This window comes from Habropoda laboriosa, unplaced genomic scaffold (genome assembly GCF_001263275.1).
Source record: "Habropoda laboriosa isolate 0110345459 unplaced genomic scaffold, ASM126327v1 scaffold257, whole genome shotgun sequence".
In the NCBI taxonomy this organism is placed as follows: domain Eukaryota; kingdom Metazoa; phylum Arthropoda; class Insecta; order Hymenoptera; family Apidae; genus Habropoda; species Habropoda laboriosa.
This window is the reverse complement of record NW_017100369.1, coordinates 156229-178358: the sequence shown is the minus strand read 5'-3', so window position 1 is coordinate 178358 and position 22130 is coordinate 156229. Positions and strand designations below refer to the sequence as shown.

At 40.1% G+C, this 22130-nt stretch overlaps 1 protein-coding gene across 1 annotated transcript in view; it reads right to left on the bottom strand.

Moving 5' to 3' along the window:
• LOC108574770 overlaps positions 1–14513 on the bottom strand; it is a 15848-nt gene extending 1335 nt beyond the window's left edge. Inside the window, exons 1-6 of the mRNA XM_017937410.1 lie at positions 14419–14513; positions 13496–13622; positions 2703–2883; positions 1719–1836; positions 727–962; positions 221–508 (exon numbers count right to left, since the gene is read on the bottom strand). Coding sequence (XP_017792899.1) covers positions 221–508; positions 727–962; positions 1719–1836; positions 2703–2883; positions 13496–13622; positions 14419–14513 — 1045 coding nt within the window. The remainder of the gene's footprint in view (positions 1–220; positions 509–726; positions 963–1718; positions 1837–2702; positions 2884–13495; positions 13623–14418) is intronic.
• Positions 14514–22130: the final 7617 nt, after the last annotated feature.

The following is a 22130-nucleotide window of genomic DNA, read 5'->3' as shown; positions in this document are numbered from 1 at the left end:
AATTAAGAAAGTAGAAAACTTCAAAAATTTTAATTTCCTACTTATGAAAGGTAGCGAAATTTACTTATCGAATGACCCTCATATTTTACACTCCACACATTTTACCATAACAATCGTATACCAAAAATTTCATTCCGATACCCTCAAAAAATCCCTAAAAAATTTCCACAATACTCCCCATTTCACTAGCCCACCAACAAACACTCACCTTGATGTGTACCTTTATGAACGTTCTTCACGTAATCAGTCTTCGGCTGCTGTACCACGTTATGCAGATTCCCATTATCACCCACGTGTCTCACGAAAGTATTCTTCAAACCAAATTTTCCCCGGTCCTTCTCCAAATTCCTCCTACGTTCCGGAACAGAAACCAAGACGATCACAGGCCTCGCGGTACTCGAGTTTCCGTCCTCCTGAGTCTGCGTCCTAATTCTCGACTCATCCGAGCTCGACACACTCGTCTCTTCCGGTCTCGTTGTTCTATCCATATTATTCGCCGTGGCAAATACTTCGCGACCAACAGCTACTTCAAAAAGCAACAAAAAAATCCGTCGAGAAATACAATTCTCACCCAAACATCAATTTCTCTTTCCAGTAAATTTCTACGAAGTTGAAATATTTGCTCGAACCGTACTACGTCCTCAAACTACGAGACTTTCGACCAACAGTTACATCACACCACGAATAAATATCTCATTTTTCACGTAATCCTACGGTTTTTCTCACCTTCCGTGCTGTTTTCGAACATTTTCGAGAACGATTCTTCCTCGTTTATCTGAAAATGTATGGTAAAGTTCACAGCAACGCTGTTCTTCTCGTTCCCCGTTTCTCTCGTTTCTGTTGCATCGTCGACGATACATCGACCTGTCTCAGAGTGACACTTGTTCGATGAATAATTCTTACAGTCGCACGGAAACGCGCATTCCGGTCCCCAGTAATCACCAGGACACGACTCGTTGCACCTGAAGCAAAAACGGTAATCACGTGTTTACCATGCGATGGTAAACGCGCGTGTGCCATTATCAGGCCTCTTATTAGGCGAGTGTTTCAATCAACAGGTTGTTTCGAGTACGTTTCTGCGTTGGGTTTGCTAATCAGTATGATTACGTTCGCGGAGTTTTATCGGGAGCGTTATTTATGATAGGTGAGACAGATTTTTTTAACCCTTTCGTCGCTGGTCGCTGGAATATCGATAAGAAAATTTCAGGTGAATTTGGGGCAGGTTTGATCGTTGGATAAGTAAGAAATTTGGAGAATGAGTTGAGAAAGGATTGTGAAATGTCGAAAGCAAACAGTTTTACATGAGTTCAATTGGACAAAGTTAAACACATCATCATTAGTTGTCATTAATCAAACGTGTTTTTATACAGGTGTTATTACACCTGTCACTCGTTAAAAGAACCTCGTACAAACTCATTACTCAATCCAGTCGTTTTACCCATAATAGCATTGTAAAGGTGACATGTGAGAAAGAATGGGAACTTGTCGAAAGATGAATTCTTTTCGTTCTGTCGACAATTTTTTTTTTTCGCACTTCTCGTTTATAATGTCTTTGGTAATTGGTTTTCTAGTAGGTAGGGTAATTAGGAAGGGAGTAATTATCGCGTGCATTATTATTTCATTAAGGAAGAAAAAGGTACTTTAGATATTTCGTTGTCACAGCGGTTGTTTTCTCTCGGTGACAGAGAGAAATCTACGTATTACAGATGCGGTCTTACATTTGTCCACGTAATCCTGGTGGGCACACACAGTGTCCATTTACGGGATTGCAAGACACGTCCTCAGCGCAGTTGCATTTCTCTTTGCACTCGGAGCCCCACGTGCCTGGTGGACATGCTGCGAATAAAATGGAGCGGATACCGGTGAATCGTGGCGTTATTAACGATCGGGATCGCGAAATTTTCACTTCTTTCTGATAATTCAATTTTTGCTTTTCTTCGATAGTGAAATTTTCATTTTGTTCTGATAATTGCATCTTTATTTTTCTTTGAGAGTGAAATTTTCCTATTTCCCTCTGATACTGAAATTTTCATATTTCTCTGATAGTGAAATTTTCCTATTTCCCTCTGATAATGAAATTTTCATATTTCTCTGATAGTGAAATTTTCGTTTCTCTCTGACAATGAAATATTTCCTATATTTCTCTGATCATGAAAGTTTCGTTTTTCTCGGATAATGAAATTTTTATTTTCCTCTGATAATTAAATTATTACTTTTCTCTGACAGTGAAATTTTCCTACTTTTCAGATAATAAAACTTTCATTTTCCTCTGATAATGAAACTTTCGTTTTCCTCTGATAGTGAAATTTCCATTTTTCCCTGAGATTTTCAGCGAAATCCTTAATTGCAACGTACACTTGGCAATTACTTTCTCTTTCCACCCTCTTTTCCTTGAGAAACCGATATTCGACGTGCAAGTGACGTTCCAAACCGCGAAAGGGAATATCGAATCACCGATTTCAGACTCGCGTGAAAATTATTCACTGCCTCGCATGCGTGTTCCTCTGATCATGGAAGGTCGATTTGTTTCATCGAGCGTGAAATATACATGCATCTTGTTCGTTAAGTTTCGTACTCTTCTCGCGTGGAGAATAAGTACATACGTAAGGTTACACGGTTTACTTTACTCAGGAAAAAATTCGAAGATAGAAAAGATCAAAATTGTTGAATTAAGATGAATTAAGAAAAATGAAGATCCTTACCGGTGTCACAGTTGTCGCCTTTGTAGCCAGGTATACATTGGCACTGGTTCGGAGAGATGCAAACACCTGACAGACATTTTTCGCAAAATGGCACACACCTGATGCCAGTCTCTTCGTCGTCGGATGAGATCACTTTGTAGCCTTCGCAGCATTCGTTCACGTCCCTGCTCTTTATCTCTGTCTGCCAATGACATTTCGAATTAAAGTATTTACCGGTTAAAATTTCTTTAATGCAATATTCTTATTTGGTAGTAAAGGTAATTTTCATACAAGACCGGTTTCAATATTGCGGGAGCCTTTGTGTAACGTGAAACTTTGGGTAATTTGTCGAATATGGTTTTGTTCGACATGGTTTCGTTTAATAAGACACGAATTTTGGTGCTCCAAGAGTTACCTGAACTTAGAAATTATTGGATTTTAAATAAATAATTTTTGATCCTGTGGAGCACATGTCTATTTAAATTATTAAATCTACTGTGCTCAAAAATTACTAATTTTTGCACTCAAATTATTGAATTTACTGTGCTCAAAGATTACTAAATTTTTGCCCTGGAATTATTAAATTTACTGTGCTCAAAATGACTAAACTTTACGCTCAAATTATTAAATTCACTGTGCTCAAAAATGACTAAACTTTACGCTCAAATTATTAAATTCACTGTGCTCAAAAATGACTAAACTTTACGCTCAAATTATTAAATTCACTGTGCTCAAAAATGACTAAACTTTACGCTCAAATTATTAACTGTATTAAAAACAGAAGGAGAAAATGAAAGTTCTTCCTTGGGAATCTCTTAATTTAAACAGAATCTATTCACTTAAACGAGCAGTTTTCTCGAATGGGCCCATCTAACCGTGAATTCAATAAACGTCCAAGCTGCAGGCTGCACGATATTCGGGAAAACGATTAGGGAAGAAAAAGTAGGCCGCGCGAGCCATCGAATAAGGTCGTTCTGGCACCGGTGCTATTGGACCTTTGGAAAAGATCCCAACTTTCTTAAGGTGGCCATCTAGAACGAGATGCCAATCGAGAAGCAAGGCAGCTGGAAACGAAAGTAAGAGGAGAGGACGCCTGTAAACGTGTAACGGTTTCGTTCGTAATCCGTCGTAAGTGGATACGCGCGAGAAAACCGACGTCCACCACTGTAAATTACACGTACCTACTACCTTAATACTTCTCTCTACTTCTTCCTATGTACATAGTCGCGTTCTCCGCTTTTGCTCGGACGTTCGATGGATCGTTTTACCTGATCGTGTATATACGCGCCTAACCGTAATCCTTTCATTTTTCCTGCATTTTTCCTTGTCCCTGTTCAAGCTCTCCTTAGTTGAAAGGTAGAGAAGGAGAGAACATCGAGAGAATGAGAGAAAATCGAGAGTGAGGAAATCGAGAGTGAGAACTTTGAGAGAAAGAAAGAAAATCGAGAGAAAGAGAGAAAATCTAAAGAAAATCGAGAGAAAGAGGGAAAGTCGAGGGAAAGAAGGAAAATCCAGAGAAATAAAGAAAATCGAGAGAAAGAGGGAAAGTCGAGGGAAAGAAGGAAAATCCAGAGAAATAAAGAAAATCGGGAGAAAAAAGGAAAATCGCGAGAAAGAAAGTAAATCAAGAGAAGGAAGGAAAATCGAGAGAAAGTCTAGAAAATCGAGAGAAAGAGAGAGAATCGAAAGGGGGAAAGAGAGAAAATCCAGAGAAAGAGAGAAAATCTAAAGAAAATCGAGAGAAAGAGGGAAAGTCGAGAGAAAGAAAGAAAATCGAGAAAAAGAGGGAAAATCTAAAGAAAATCGAGAGAAAGAGGGAAAGTCGAGAGAAAGAAAGAAAATCGAGAAAAAGTCGAGAGAAAGAAAGAAAATCGAGAGAAAGAGGGAAAGTCGAGAGAAAGAAGGAAAATCGGGAAAAAGAGGGAAAATCCTGAGAAAGTCCAGAAAATCGAGAGAAAGAGAGAGAATCGAAAGGGAGAAAGAAACTCGAGAGAAAGAGAGAAAATCCAGAGAAAGAGAGAAAATCGAGAAAAAGGGGGAAACTCGAGAGAAAATCTAAAGAAAATCGAGAGAAAGAGGGAAAGTCGAGAGAAAGAAGGAAAATCGCGAGAAAGAACGAAAATCGAGAGAAAGAGAGAAAATCGCGAGAAAGAAAGAAAATCGAGAAAAAGGGGGAAACTCGAGAGAAAGAGAGAAAATCGAAAGAACGACAATTTTAATTAGTATACTTTTGGTATTTAACACCGCCCGATTGCTACGTCACATTTGGAAGACCGTGGTGCTCGTAAGGTCGCAATTATTCATAGATATACCTACATAGACACGAGACACGGCTGCTAGACATTGAAATGAATTATTTCGGACCCCTTTGGAGCTCACGTGTAAATTTAATACGCCAATCAAACTACGAGCAGCTAATTTAACCAGACATTTAAATACAACTGGTTAAACTAGTCAGCTGACCGTCTGCGAAATGTCAATACAAAATGTAAATGAACTGAGATGCAACTCTTCGTTGCTTAAATAAGGGAGAAACGACGTCTCCGATTGCGTGTATTTAACGAAACAATAGCCTGGTAGAGATTGGTATATCTGATACTTTTGCATGTCATACCGTCGCGTCGTTCATCCTTGTTGCGCTCCTTCCCGGAAGAAATATTCGCGCGTGTTTTCTCTTCGCGCGGCTGACACTATCGACAGATCGTACGGGATGATAAAGTCGATTAACGTAGACCGGTGACGCCATCGATTCCGCCACGTCCCAGCAATGTTGCAATTAGTTTTATCTCTGTTTCTCTCGCCGCGACTTGGCAAAAGAGGAGGAACTCGTTATGCAAGTAAATGGCTCGCGGATTAATCTACGCGAGTCGGTTATTACGTGTGAATGGACGCGAGTGAAGGATTCATGTGTGTCCTAGGTGTAGGGTAAAAAAAGAAAAAAAAAAAGTCTCTCTCTCTCGAGCAACGTTTGAAAATGGAAATCGAGCGGGTTTCTACGTCAGATAAATCATTGCAGTATCTTTCGCTATTCGTAACGAACCGCTTCTTTTTAAACCTTTAATAAACCCACAGAGATAGGGAGAGAGAAATATATATGTTCTCTAGAAACTAATGAAGAAGTCACAGCTTTCACGTTGTTAGACGAGACAAATGCGTCATCGTGAAATTCCGTCGTTGATAGGAGATTCACTAATGTGTCAATTAACGATATCATAGAGCTGCGCGATGGATCTCTTTCACAACCGTCCCTGTCCAACCAGTCAAAGTCCACTTATACGACGCAACAACGTTCGAAACATGTATCGACGAAGTGGTTAGATTTAATCAGAGCCATTCCACGAATCGGGAAATATGTATCCGTTTTCATAGATCATTCGAACGATCTCATGCATCGAGTCGACGCACGTAATCTCTCAACGTTGTACGATTTCCGTCTTTCTTGAAAGTTTTACCCATAGTGGTAATATTATGTATCGCGTGTGTGTTTTCATTCCCTCGCGCCGCTCTTACAATTCATGTCTTTTCAACGTAGCTAGTTTGTAAGATTTTCTGTGGTATATATGTATATGTACCTTTAACTTATACTCTAGATATGGTTTAAAGTTTCTCTCCGTAGTTACGAGAGAGTACATATATCAACCTCTGACCAATTTATACAAGAGAAATTCCTAATTAAGTTCCGTATAAAGAGAAGGAAATTCTTTTTCCGAGTGGTTTTTTCTGCTTCTGCAATTCAGCGAGGGAAATGTCTGATAAAGATATTTTCAAATGACAGTCGTTAAAGTTGCAATCGACGCGGTGGCATTGCACGCGGTATAATCTCGCACTGTCTAACACGCTTCCTTTCCGGACGTGTTATTCACGCAATTCTGCACGAGGATGAGGCTTTTTCCTATTGAAAATTTACTTTTTGCGTGAGTTACGACTGTACGAGGCACACGCCAATTTTTCGTGCACCAAATTGAGACGAATTCGTAATGGAACGAGGTAGAAATTCAGATAACTTTTTGTATGGGTAATATGAGATATTTTATGGTGCAAATTGGGGTGATCTTCACTGGAAATTTACAAACTCAACTTAATAAGTTTTTTACAGAGTAAACTGTGATGATAAGTACCGTAGTAGAGTAGAGATGGAAATTCAACTGTAATAGAAACCAAAGTAAATCAGAGATAATCTTGACCTAATTAATCGTTCTTTTTTTCAATTCTAAACTAAATTTGTGAGAAATTAAAGTGGAAAATGACCATTCGACTCGAAAGTTCGAAAGAAAAATCTGAAATGGAAATTACAAAGCGACGATAAATAATTTTAGATTATCGGGGAATCGAACTCGGGGCCCTCAGACTGACAAGCAAAGACACTACGCGCTCAGCCACCGCGACCACAGAGAATGTCTTCTTATCTTGTTACTTATCTCGGTACTTAGTATGTATCACCTCGAATTTACCTCAGGTGTATATATATCAAATTACACCGTGCAGATTAGCTAATTGCCGGGTTTTACCATTCTTTGTGCTGCAACGAACGAGTAGAAAACGTTCCTGTTAACTGTGTTGCGCAACTGGCTGACAGGTTCGATCGGTGGGAAGAATAAAATTAATTAAGACAGGTCAAGATTAACATGATTAATAATGGCGACAGTAATTGTGACAATATTTATGATGTAGCCAGGCAGCAGAAAGTGGCACAGACGCGACAACTGGAGAGACTTTACGTAACACTTGTTTCTTCCTCCGGAGTCCAATTAAATAATGGCTTCTCACCATTTTCTACAGATTCACGAGAAGTCGATTTAATGGCTCGTTTCGTTGTCCACAGCTATCGATTCTCTTTCTTCCTTTTTTTTTCCAAGCACGTAATTGCCTAAAAGTTGTGCAATTAACGGGTGTTGTTCCTTTTTATACGTAAAAGAAAACGTCGACTGGCCTCGAGATATCGATTACTGTCACCACGGTGTGGCCGTTATGTCGCCGTTCTTTCTTCTCTTACGTATTCCCCCTCGTGTTTGTTTTTTTTGTTTCACCTGTATCGAACGTTTCCAAGTGTTACACAGATATTTTCTAGCTGTTTCGGAAAAAAATTCCAAGATAACTGTGCCTGTTTCTTTCTGCGTTTTGACACGTCACCCGACAAGGGACACGGTTTACGCGTCGTAGCTCCACTTTGAAACGCGTTCAAGGCTCCCCACTCGCATTGTCTTAGACACGCTTCCCATTACTATCTCCGACGTTGCTCGGGTTGAATCATTCTGATTAATATCCGCATGTTTCAATGCTAAACGTGAGCTGTTTATCCTTTATTCAAGGCAAAACTGCTTTCTCAATTATTTTTTTATTTCGCTTCGCGAATATCTCGGCGCTGAGAAATTTTTTCCCACAGAATCGCGAATCTTTGTCGTTTCATTTGTCACAGAAGTGCTTTAATTTTCTGTTTTCTATAAAAAAAAAAACTCATGTTTATATCTATATTTTGTAAATTCTTTATTCAGGACGACAGTGTTTCCTTAATTTTTGTTATTGTAGGAATATTTTTCCAGAAACGCGAATCTTCGTCGTTTCGTTTACCACAGAAATGCTTTAATTTCCTAATTTCCATAGAAAAACACTACTTATCTATATCTTCATTTCATAAATCCTTTAGTCAAGGAAACACCGCTTTCTCAATGTGTTATTTCACGAATACCTCAGCGCGGAGAACTCTTTTTCCTCAGAATCACAAATCTTCCTTATTTCATTTACCACAGAAATCCTTTAACTTCCTAATTTCCCCAAAAAAGACCCCACACTTATAAATCTCCATTTCATAAATCCTGAAGCGTATCAACGTAAATCCCCGCGATGTTCACGACAGCAGAAATTCCTGTCGCGCAGTCTAAGCACTCTTCAACATCCCCTTCCTCTACAAAGCCATCATCCGCTCACCCTTCCCTCTCTTTCTCACTCTCTCTCTCTTCAACACTATTATTACATTATCAGTTACATCCTCTGATGGGCCACGATTCCATCGTTTCGAAGGAACAAGCTATACTCATCGATGATGAAACTCGGAATGGGCGAGTGTTGAGCGGAACCAAGCCACCGCCGGTATCCATCAAACTATGATCAAATATTTTCGAGCATCCAGGCGAAATTCTCGCTATTCGAAAGTCCTCTTCTCTCTCTCTCTCTCTCCTCCACGCTGTTCTGCGTTACGCAACTGGTACCCGCGTAATACGGAGCAAAATACGGCGCGATGTTCCTACGCAATAAATATTAAATCCGCTCTAGCCGTGAGAGACTTGGGCAACGCGCGATATATGGCGCGCGTTCGATGCTTCGAATCTTTTCTCAGGCGAGTAACGCTCTCTCATTGTCAGCCGTAACGCCTCACCGTCTCTCTTTCTACACCTTCCTACACATTTGGTGCTCGTTTTATCACCTTTCCGTTCGAGTAGCCTAACGTATTTGTTAGATCGGTATTCGACGAAGTGTCGGAATGTTTCGCGGCGATTCGAAACACGTTGAATGGACTCTGAGCTGATTCTTATGTTATAGTGAAATTTTTGCGATTGTTGGTCGATTTGTTCGAGATAAGGATGATTAGCCGTTCAATGTTGTTAGCTGTGGGGAATTTAGGTAGCGGGTTTAAGGTTGCATTTTAGCGAATTTGTAAGGGGAAAATAGAGGATTATGCAAATTTTTGAAGCATGCTTTGTTTGAAGTTTGAAGCACGGAGGATGCTTAGAACCGCGATTTTTCTAGAGAGGGGGTTTTTGGGAGAGGAGATTATTTTGGATATCGAAACAGTAAATTTTTCGATTTTTTGTAAATAAAATAGATATCGAATTAATTTGTATCCTACTTAATAAAACGAGACGTCTGAAGTGCTTGCAACTTTCTGTCCACTATAATTCATTTGTAGAGATCGCAAGAACTTTTGAGCACTTACCTAACCTCACTTAATAGACGCGAAATCCAACACTAACCTAACCTAGCTTAAATTTCATTAATTTTCAAAGGCATTCGGAGCAAAGTCTATCATATTATAATTAATTTGCAGAGATCGCCAGAACTTTTGGGCACTTACCTAACCTCACTTAATAGACGCGAAACCGAACATTAACCTAACCTAACTTAATAAAGTTTCATTAATCCTTAAAAGCATTCGGAACAAAGTCTGCCATATTGTAATTCATTTGCAGAAATCGACACAACTTTTGACCATTTACCTAACCTAACCTAATAGACGCGAAATCCAACACTAACCTAACCTAACTTGAAGTTTCGTTAATCCTCAAAAGCATTCGGAATAGAGTCCGTCAAATTACAATTCACTTGCATAATTCATTTGCAACCTAACCTAAGAAACGAGAGAAATCCAACACAAACCTAACCCAACTCAATAAAGTTTCATCACTTCTCAAAATCACTCGAAACGGAGAAACCCGTTTACCGAACGCGAGAAATGAATGGGGCGGTACACCCTTGCTCTTAATCCACGCACATGCTCTCCCGTGGGCGCGATTTTCCATTTAAAGAGACAGCGAAGCCGTTCTTGCGTTAATCTGCCACGATTGCGAAACGATCGCACATTTAAGAGTAACTCTTCTCACTTCCGGCAAATTTCTTATCTGGTTCCATTGCCCGTGCAAAGTTACCCCTTCGTTTCTCGCCGTGTCTCGACGATTTCCCTCCTAGAGAGAAAGTCCAGCTTTTAGAAGGGGTACCGTACTCCACCTGACCTCGTTTTATCTATAAGCTAATTTCCCTACTCGTTGGATCGTGGACAATCGGAAACACGTACGTCCACGTTACGAAAGAGTTAAACTCTTACAGATCATTCTTGTAGTACATCTGCGGTAGAACAGAAACCTCCTTTTTTCCCCCCCCTCTCTCTCTCTTCTTTTTTCTCTCTTTTCTTTTTCCACGGTTAGACCGCATTTGCATTAAACACACCGCTGTGTGCACACTTTCTTCCGGTAGAGCCGTTGCGTACATAGGCTCAGCCTGTTGCGCAACAGCGTGTACTTATATATGTATATTGTGCGAACGAAAATCACGGTTAGGTTGAAATCACGATCGGATCGATACGATCTACGAGTAATTAATTAATGCAACGATATACAGCAATTATCGAGCAATGTATCTCTCTATCGAAGAAGTCTGTCGTGTAGAAAATCCGACGACAGGAATGTAGCTTTTCCGCCCCGAAGAAATCTCACGAAGCAACGTCTCTCCCTTCGTTCTTTTCTCTCTCTCTCTCCCTTCTTTTTATTCCGTGTCGACGCGTGTTCGACGTCCGTTGCGAAATCTACCTACCCGGATTGTTCCGCTAGACGAACGTTTGAACTTTCTTAATTACACGTGCGAAGATTTCGACAGGGGGAAAACCAGGGAAAATGATACCGTTCGCTGTTTTAGATCGTTACTCGAGATTGGACGAAAGAAACTTTTTTTTTTTGTACAACCATTAATTTTTAATGTTATTAGCAGCGAAGAAAAAATCGGCGGATTGTCGTTGCGTAATTTGCGAGGAGTTTTTCCGTTTTTTCTCTAGATGCGTGTGTACAATAAATCGCACGCAACAGCAGGGGAGAGTAAGGGAAACACGAACGTGGGGTAATTGCGAATTCGCGTATATGTAGTGTTGGAATGATCGCTTGTATAGAATGCAATGCTAGGTCGACGGTGCAAAATAGGTGACACTGATCGAGGTAAAAGATGTTGAAGATTTTTCCTCGTTTTCGTCTGATTTCTTTGAAGAAAGTAAAGTAAGTGTAGCTTTGGCGTGTATAATTATGTTAATACTAACGTTCAATGCTGATGGATTACGTGTCACGATTGCTGCAAATGGGCATATGAAAAGTGCAGCGATGGACAGAGCACGTCTGTAGGAAACTGAGGTAGGTAAGAGGTAGGTAAGAATTATGAACGGTACTGTTTCAAAACTTCGATATTATTATTTCTGTGTGTCGTTTTTGCTGGTTAATCGGTGGACGGTTCTAAGAATTCGATTGGTAACTATATTTGAGAGAAGAGAACACATATTTGGAGGTTTCAGTTGTATTGTAAGTATAAACAACAAACGCGCGTGTCGGGGTTGCAACTTTGTTGCCGGGAGTCGCTCCCGAAAAAGCACAATGTTGCAAAACCCTGTCGTCGGGTTTGCAACTTTGTTGCCGCGAATCGTTCGCGGAAAATGCACAATGTTGCAAAAACGACGCGCCGTGCAACAATGTGCGTTTTCGAGAACGATTCGCGGCAACAAAGCTGCAAACCCGACAACGCGTTTTTGCAACATTGTGCGTTTTTCGCGAATCGCGCACGCGACACAAAGTTGCAAGGGGGAGATCTCGCTTGCAACTTTGTTGCCGCGAATCGTTCTCGAAAAACGCACAATGTTGCGAAACGGCGCGTCGTGCAACAATGCGCCTTCTTCGAGAACGATTCGCGACAACAAAGCTGCAAACCCGACAACGCGTTTTTGCAACATTGTGCGTTTTTCGCGAATCGCACGCGCGTCACAAAGTTGCAATCGAGATCTCTCCTTTGTGTGGTTTTGTTGCGGTCGTCTGTGTGTGGTTTTATTGCTTCTTGTATGGTGGAAAGTTACACACTCATTGGCGGATTTATTGCAAATGATCCGATGTGCTGTTTGTGGCGAACAGTGTTTGCATAGGATAAAACTGGTTCCTTTTTCCAAGTCGTTTCGGTCGAGATGGGGAAATTTTTCAGATTTTTCCCGTTTCTTCTTTTGTACGTTATATGCACGTGTACTGGTGTATTGTAGAGATTTTTTTCTTCGAATATCTTTCTCCTTTTGGCTTCTTTAATTGACTACTTTCCACGTTTCCATCGTGGATAATTTACGACTTCTAGGTTAATTATGTCGCGGTTGAAAATTGTCTGTGACGTAATATCCATATACCGGGAAGTTGTAATATAAATTTAATTAATTAGTGAAAGTCCAAACGTAAACCACGCGTTTAATTAGAGTCTTTCACAAAACTAGCGCCGCCCCTGAGTATGTAAGCACCGGGCGTGATTTTATCGGCTAGCATCAATTGCTTTCCAATTAATTTCACCGGGTGGAAATGATTTCCTCGTGTCATTTCACGGTGAAACACGAGTCTTGATCGATCTGTTGCAAAACGCTTAGCTGTTCTCGCTAAACATTTTCCTATTAGATTCTCATTGGTTTCGGGGTAATAGGTGATTGTGTGCGACTAGATGGTCTTTTGCAACTTTGCGACATAGTGTTTAAGTCGTGTCTGGTTAAACATATCGCTGTTCTAGTGGCAAAGTCGCGGAACTGTGAAAACTTCACTTTTCAGAAGAGAGGAAAATCACATTGTCCATTTAATATCAAATCATTTTTTAATTGAACAAAACGAATAAATATAAATGGTATAGTTGGTTGATAGAAAGATAATTTAGCATTAATTGCCAAAATGATTCTTTCTCTCCTGAAAAAATCAATTTTTCCAGTTTAGTAATTTTACTCTTCCTACGAAAATTGGATCCTTTACATCCAAGCCTACTTTCACACTATTCCAGGCTTCCGAAACATCTGACAAAATTCTGATACCCTTACCAAACTCTACTACATTATACAATAGCCCTACAAGTCAAATATTTAAAATAAAAATTCACTTCGAAGAAGAAGAACAGTGAAATTTCCTTTGGGTCATAAATGACCCAGGCTGCCTAAGGAGGGTTAATTTCGATCGTCCAATATTCACCCGCCAAATTTGTAAATGTAGAAAGATGAAAATGAAAAAAATACGAATTAACGATACTTTTCTCCATTAAAGAAATCAAGTGTAACTCACCTTAACGCGATATCGTTGCCTGATCTCGGTTTGAGTCTTGGGGCACCTGGGCGGGATCTGCAGGCACCAGGTGAACGTGTTCACGATAACCGGCTCCTTGTACGTTTCCATCGACGTGACCGTGTAGCTACAATGTTTGATCAATTAAGTGTCCGCTTCTCTCTCTCGCGATACCCTTATCGGGACGCCATGCTACGGGACCAGGTGACCGCGTAATAAACTAACAGCTCTGGGTTATTGTCAAGGCTCGTCTGCGAAGGTGTTTGCTCACTGTGTCAGAGATATTCGTACCTACGTTCAATACTCTTGCGACATTTCTCCTTTCTTGTGGCTCACTTTTGGATAAAAATCTTCGGAGGGAAAAAAATTGCAAGAATGTAGGTTTCAGGTAGTGTAATAAGGTATGTGTAATCTGGAGCATTTGTGGTTTCAATGTAGAAATACACTGGGTGTCACAATAATTTTGGCCAGTAGTGATTCCTCTTTTTAACCCTTCTGTGACTAGTGGGACGTTTATGGCGGGACGTTTGAGTATAGAAATATTCCTTTTTGTAATATACTGGGTGTCACAATAATTTTGTTCAGTAATGATTCCTTTTTTTAACCCTTTTGTAATAAGTGAGACGTTTACGTTTTTTTAGTGGAGCACTTGTGGTTTGAGTATAGAAATGTTCCTTTTTGTGATATACTGGGTGTCACAATTATTCTATTCAGTAATGATTCCTTTTTTAACCCTTTTGTGACTAGTGGGACGTTTATGTTTTAACGTGGATCGTATGTGGTTTGAATATAGAAATGTTCCTTTTTGTAATATACATACTGGGTGTCACAATAATTCCTGTCGTTACCAGTGAGAACTCGAACAAAGACTGATCTCAATTTAGATAAATAAAGAAATTTCCAATCATATCTAAACTACTCACTTCTCCTTTCTGGGGCAAATATTGCTCCCCGAGTAGACTCTCGAGGAAGACGCCACGAGTAATGGGACCAATATCCAGATCCTCGAACTGCTCATTTCCACTTTTACGAATTTTCACCTGCAATTCCAACCGTTCTCAATATTATTAAAAAAACATATTTACACACTTAACCCTCTATAACTCCTTCTCACTTAAAAGTAACATATCATGTACTGTACTAGCCAATTTCATTTGCAATAATTAAGCATTAACCCTTTCAGCACGATACTCATATATGCGTCCACAAAACCCTACGGACGCAACCAATAAACTCGTATTTTTAACCAAGAAAAATATTTAGAGTGATCATGAACTCATGCACGTAATTTTGATGTAAGTAATTTAGTTAAAAAAAAAAACAGAAACTGAAGTAGCGACCTAATTATTAAGTCTACCGGAAAGTTCTGTCCGATAATGTCATCTCAAGATCCAAAGATGAGTCATTCTACAGAAATGGAATCCACAAATTACCATCACGCTGTGAAGAGGTCATTAGTAACGATGGAAATTATATTGTCCAAGAAATATTAATAAATGCATTGGAAATGTATTATTCTCTTTTAATTCAAAAACGGACAGAACTTTCCGGTAGACCTAATACCTGTTACACAAGTAATCAGTACCTCGATATAACACACAGTCTTAGAGCCACTCGGAAGCCAAAATTACTATCGAAGCACATGTTTGGTGCTTAACCCTTTCGTTGCTATTGGCGCCTATAGGCGTTAGAGCCTTTCGGTACACTTCTACCTTAATTTAATACATAATTTGATCCTTTACGCACTTCCACCTTAATCTAATAAACCGAATTTCATAACGTCGCGGCGAAAATAACAAATTTTGTCAGTCGTGGTTAAAAATTTGCCGTCAGCATTAAAATCTGCCGCGGCGAAAGGGTTAATTCTTCAAGCACAAAAAAATCTACCAAACATAGCTCGACGAAATTAATCACGTTAGCTCCCGAATGGCTCGATTCTTTGCTCCTCCCGTGAAAATGCCGAATTACAAACCGCAATTTTTCATCGTGACGTGTAATATTTGGTCGTCGAAACGTTCACGAACGAAGAAAAATCAGGTTACAGAGGGTTAATAGGTACCTGTATGTAGTCAGTCTGTACTCAAGTCTGCCGAAGGTTGCCGCGGTGAAAGTCGCTGGTTCAATTAGCCTTTTCAAAAGGATGCGCCGGCAACAGACGAGTTGGACGTAGGTCGACGTCGTTCGAACGTGTGCGACGCCTCCATCGTCTCGTGTGTCATGTCTGTTTCGCCGGAAACGTATCGTGAGGTGTATCGGCTGGTTAAACGGCCTGCTGTCTAAATGCAGAGTGTCTCGTTACTGTCTGTAACAAGAGACAGACGAGAGGCATCGTGGCATTACGCGCGTCGATGTCTCCGTTAGCGCGTAGAAAAGTGTTTCGCCAAACACTTTTCTACCTTGTGCATACGCTGTTCGCAATTTCTATCGACCTAATAAACGGTCATCGAAACCGTCAACGAGAAAGTGTTTCGATATCGTCGTCAAGATTGGTTTACAGATTCCCGCACACGAGAGAAAATTTGTTTTTTTTTTTTTTTTGCTTTTTGGTCTAGGAAGAGTGGAGAGCGAGGGAAATGGAACGGGTGAGACGACCGGAAATTGCGTGGTCGATGATAAATTTGGCGTAAGAGGGACAGACGCCCTTTGAAAGGACGTTCTTCGCGACAGGAAACGTTAAGTTGCTCCAATTGGCTGATCTGCGCTCGGCTAATAAACATGCTGCTCGAGTGAAAATAGTAAGATTGATGAGATACTTTAAACGTTTAAACGCTTCGTTCGCGTTAAGTTCTGGGGACACTGGACTTTCGGGTTTGCCGGCGAATTGGGACTTTTGTGTATTAACGCGTTTCATCTTTGCCGCTATACAGGCGGAAATAAAAGAAAAGTCTGACGGAAGAATAAATTTTTGTTAAGTACCGTATGTTTATATAAAAAAAGACACCCGGTAGATTTACGTGATTAATTATTAGCGTTCGGAGGCAATTTCCACTGGAAAAGTTCTCACAGTACTGAAGAATAAATATCCGAAAATTTCGAAATTAGATTTTCTATATTTCAGAACCTTAGAAACCCTTTTCCTCTTCATAAAAACACCTTCGATAGGTTTGCGTAATTGATTTTCTGCGCGTGAAGGCAATTTCCACTGGAAAAGTCTTCACAGTACCGAAGAATAAATATCCTATACTTCAGAACCTTAGAAACTCTTCCCCTTTTATAAAAAATCCTTCGATGGATTTGTGTAATTGATTTTTAGCGTTTAGAGGCAATTTCCACTGGAAAATTTCGAATTCAGATTTTCTATATTTTAGAATCTCAGAAATCCTTTTCATATTTACAAAGAAGCCTTCGATAGATTAGTGTAATGATTTTTTAGCGTTTAAAGGCAATTTTCACTGGAAAGATTTTCACAATACTAAAGAATAAATATTGCAAAATTTCGAAATTAGATTTTCTATATTTCTGAATCTTAGAAACTCTTTTCCTGTTTGTCGAAAATCCTTCGATAGATTCGAGCAATTAATTTTCTACGTGTGAAACCAATTCCCTGGAAAAGTCCTAGACTTTCTGTATTTCAGGACCTTAGAAACTCTTCTCCCTCGAACTCACGATTTATACAGAAACCTTTCGAATGTACTATTACACCACGAATTCGACAATCCCACGATAACACCATAAACTCGCACGTTTTCCACTGCGTCTAACGTCATCGACTGACACTCTCCATCGAGTTCTGAGTGAAACGAACCTCGAAACAGCCACATGTGGTTTATAATTCAATCTGCCGTCATTTTTTTTCTCTACTCTGCCCGTGACAAACACGACAGCATAGAGAAAGATCACGGGGAAAGAAATAGTTTCGTAGCCGCCTCCGTTCCACACTGTCAGAGATCGGTGGTTATCTCGTGAGAAACCGTTTCATCCGTCGTATATCGTTTTACGCAACTCTTTTTGATGCATCGTCCTGGTCTGTCGTAGTTACGATACGCGCGACTGTGAATGAACCTCCTCTTAAACACAAACAGCTCCCAACTCTCTGAAAATCAAGATAGGATCTTCGGCTGTTCTTCGGTTCGCACTCTCAGATTCCAGATCAACGCGGAAGATTAACAAGGAAGATTCTAATTATCCGATTATCCCGGCAACCTTGGCTTTGAAGAAATTCAAACGAGCTAATTAATTCGTCTCTGGATCTCTTAAGAGAGAGAGAGAGAGACTTTGTAAATGTAGATGAACGAACGTAGAGACCTTGCGGTGAAATCTTAGAAGGCTCGGATGTGTATATATACTCTCTCTTAAATCACAGGCAAATGATTCTTCTTAGTGAATCACATTTATTCGAATAAACGATAATTTGGTCAATTTGGTGATTAAATAGAGAAGAATGAATCAGTTGCAGAATTAATGAAAAAAGCATTAGGTTAAGAAAAACAGGTGAGTTTCAAGAATCTTCAGATATACACTACCGGCTAAAAGTTTGGAATCACCTCCCACTTTTCATCAATATTAAATCTGTTGCCAATTTTTTATAGATTTGCAGTTTATCTCAATTCTACATTTATCAATTTACCTCATATCAATTGATTCGAACGATAAAAAATTCTCAAAGTCGCTGACTTTTTTCTCGAAATTTTTGTCAGTGATTACAAACATTTGGCCGGTAGCGTATGCTCTCTCTTAAGTGACGCACAAATGATTCTTCTTAGCGAATCACATTTATTCGCATAAACGACAATTTGGCCAATTTGGCGATAAAAAAAAAAAGAATCAACGAAAGAAGAATTAGGTTAAGGAACAAAAGGTGAGTTTCAAGAGTCTGTAGGTATACATACTCTCTCTTAAATCACACGCAAATTATTCTTCTTACAATTAGCGAATCACATTTATTCGCATAAACGACAATTTGGTCAACTTGGTGATTAAATTAACAAAATTCAATCAGTCTCAGAATCAATGAAAAAAGAAATCAGGTTAAGGAGGAAAAGTGAGTTTCAAGAACCTTCAGATACTATATTCTCTTTCTTAAGTCACACAAATGTTTCTTCTCACTCGAACACATTGATTCGCATAAACGACGCTCAATTTGCCGATTAAAAGAAAACAGAATCGGGTTAAGAGAAAAAGATGATTTTCAAGAACCTTCACATATATATACTCCTCCTTAAACGACACACAAATGTTTCTTCTTACTCAATCGCATTCATTAGCATAAACGACGATAAAAAAAGATGAATTTCAAATCTCTCTCAAATCACACGCGAATAGGTAGAGGTAGATTTAGCAATTAAAAAAAAACAGAAACACCATAATTTACATCTTCAAATAAACATACCCTCTCTCTCAAACCACACAAACGATTCTTCTCACCGAATCACATTCGTTCGCATAATCGACACCGGAATCAATTTAACGATTAAAAAACAGAATCCCTGAAATTCGTTCGATCGCATCGTGATGGCACACGAAAATCAGAACGCAAGAATTGTCCTTTAAAAATGATTCGATCCCCGATAAAGAAACGATAGGAGTTAACAGGGTTAACGGCCGTCCGTTTTCCGAATACGCCTCGTGCAGTAACAGTACGTCCATATAGGTACAATGTCATCATCGAGCGCATGACTAATTTCAGCGACTTTCCATTTCCCCTTTCCGTTTCGTCGTCGATGGAAAGCCGATCGACGTTACGACAGCCACACGCGTTCCTGCAGCAGAATGCACATTCCTGCGCGATTCTGTTTTAACCTGTTATAAACTCGCGAAATTGCCCTGTCTCGTCTCCACCGTGCGATGGCCACGTTCAAGCCTGCACACGTTGAGAAAGGGTTACGTGATCGACTCCTCTGGCGAAATGTGTATCAGAAGGCGTGGCGTGATGCAAACTTTGAAACCTTCTTCGAGGACACTTTTTACCGGATCGAGTAATTCCTCCTTGCACACGCAGGAGGAAGAAAGAAGATTTTTCAAGTCCTTACGGAATTATTTTTTGGTATAACGCGGCAAAGGTATCGCGACTATTGTTTTAATAATAAAATACAGGGATTATTTAATCTACTTTAGTCGAGCATTGCACTGTTTTCTTCATCGTTACCGACTTCTTCCGTTTCATAACTGTTTCTACTCTTTTTGAATTGTTTATTTGTTACATACATTAGTAATATGTTTTTTTTTAACCCAACAGCGAATATATGTCACTTATTTAAAAGAAAAACTGTCCTACTTGTAAGTAATTTTTAAATTGCCAGTTTAAATATGTATTATATTTTGCAATATTTTGCAATATGACCCTTGATACTATTTTCAATATAATTAGTAAAAACAATTGTTTATTAATTTTATCCTGCCAACCAAATGCCTATTGAAGTGCATTTCAAATAAAGTTCTTAAAATAGTAGGGAGTTATTGAAAAGAAAATTTAAAAAACAGATTTGGAGTTCAAAGGGTTAACCGCGTTACACTGGAGTCTACTGTATTATCTAAAAAGCGTATAAATTTTATTCAAACGTGTTCGTTCAGTCTGTGTGCGTATTGTTACGTTTTCCCCCCAGTTTCTGTAGACGAAAGGCCCACAGAGCGTTTAGATAAAAACGCAGGAATATCCCGGAGATCGGCAGCAAAGAGGTAAGATTTAACGTCGCTATTGCGGTTTCTGTGCACAGATTACGAGGGTAGAAAAACGGGCAAATCGAATGGTCGATTAGCAAGAAAATCGTTCTCACGTGTTTGCACGCTCGATGGGAAAGTAATAATTGTTGCGCTGGAAACTGTTCACTCTAGGCTAATTTTCACCGAGGAATCCGCAATTAACAAGCTCTGGGAGCAACTGCTCGGGTCCCTCCCTCTTCTCTGCGCGTGATTTCGAGCGGGCCTTCAAAGAATTCCCCGCGATCCTGCATAATTAGCCGTCGTCGTGACACGGTTTCCTCATACAGGTCGGGGCAAAAGGACAGACACACAGAGAGACTAGGATCTGTGAAATTAATCACACGTGGGAGTCAAGAGCGTGGTGAAAAATTGCTGACGTAACGGACGTCCTCACGGAGCGTGAGGAATTTTCATCGAGGCTTAATTAAAGTCCCACGTGGTCGAGTCGGGGCAACGTCAGAACGAATGGATTAATTGGAAAAGCTCTCACAGGGTGTACCGAAGTGAAGTTTCGCCGTGGAAAATTGTCTTTGTTACACTTCCGAGAACCTGCCGCCGCGTGTGATTAACTCGATTTAACGGGGAATCAACGACAAAGGAGACTTCTTAATCTTTTAAGTGGTCAGGGCAATTCTTTCTGAAGAAGAAATTCAATTATACCGCTCGTCTGTCGCCCTTTCTTCGAGACGTACCGTGTCACAGTCACGTCACAATTTTCTAACTGTAGCAACTTTTTCGCGCACCGACACACACGTATGAGCGTCTTTGAATGTTCGCTCTGAGAGGCCTCCGAGTGTAAACAGTATCCTTGGAAGTTTTTGAACATCTCTGCCATTGAAAATTTTCGAAATTATTTCCATTGCAAATTTTCCAAATCGTTAGCATTGCAAATTTCCGAAATCTCTTCCATTGCAAATTTTCCATATCGTCGCCATTCAAAATTTTCCAAATCGTCACCATTTAAAATTTTCGAAATTGTTACCACCGCAAATTCGCAAAGGAACGATACATTTCACACTCTCAGAAGCCTCGCGGATCAATCTCGAAGAGACGACATTTCAACACTCTCAGAAGCCCCGCGGATCGATCTCCAAAGGACACACATTTCATAAGCCTGGACAGATCGATCTTCTAGAAACACACTCGGTACGACGAAATCTACCGTGGTACGATCCAGTAAACGAGCGAGTAGGTGTTCAGGGTGGTCCTGTAGCCGCTTTCACAGACCGATTCACAACTGGCTACACGTTCGTAACGAGCAATTGGCGTCGCCGGCACTCGGAATGCACTTGTGGCACAATGAACTCCGACCCTAGGCGGGCTGACAACTACGACGGGCAAGAAGGTGGGGTCAGCGGATCTCCCAGGGGGAGAAGAGAATACTCGTTCCGGGCCCTCGTGTCCCTTTTACAAGAGACAGAGAGAACGAGTGATCGCGACCAAGCGGCCACTCGAGCCTCTGAAGCACACCGAGGATATCCTGTCCAGAGAGACATTGACACTGTCCGGCGAATCGTCGTCGAGGCATAACGAAGTTCACGACCTACGTTAATATCTACGTTTCTAATGCTGCTTCTTTGGTTTCAGGGAGAAATAGGAGACGAGAGGTTAAACGATGCATTCCTTGGGTAGATGACGTTAACCTGTTGTTACGAGGAAAATGAAAGGATTCGTGCACGCTTCGATCTGCATTGATGCATACAGGGTGTCTCTGCAACTATGGTATAATCGGGAAAGGGCGCGTAATGGAAATGTTTGTGGCGCAGTCGATTCTTCGTCAAAAAATAAGTCGAAAATGTGGAATAAAGATTTTGCATGTGAAGCTCCGTTTTTGAGGAAAATGGCTTTGATTTTTCTGGCGTGCGCGCACTAGTTGTGAGAAAAATTGTAATATTCTTCGAAGAATGTGTGACAATTTAGTTCACAGAGTATAATGTTCTAGAAAATGAAGCCTGAGAACTTTTATTCTGTATTTTCCACGTAATTTTTCATGAGA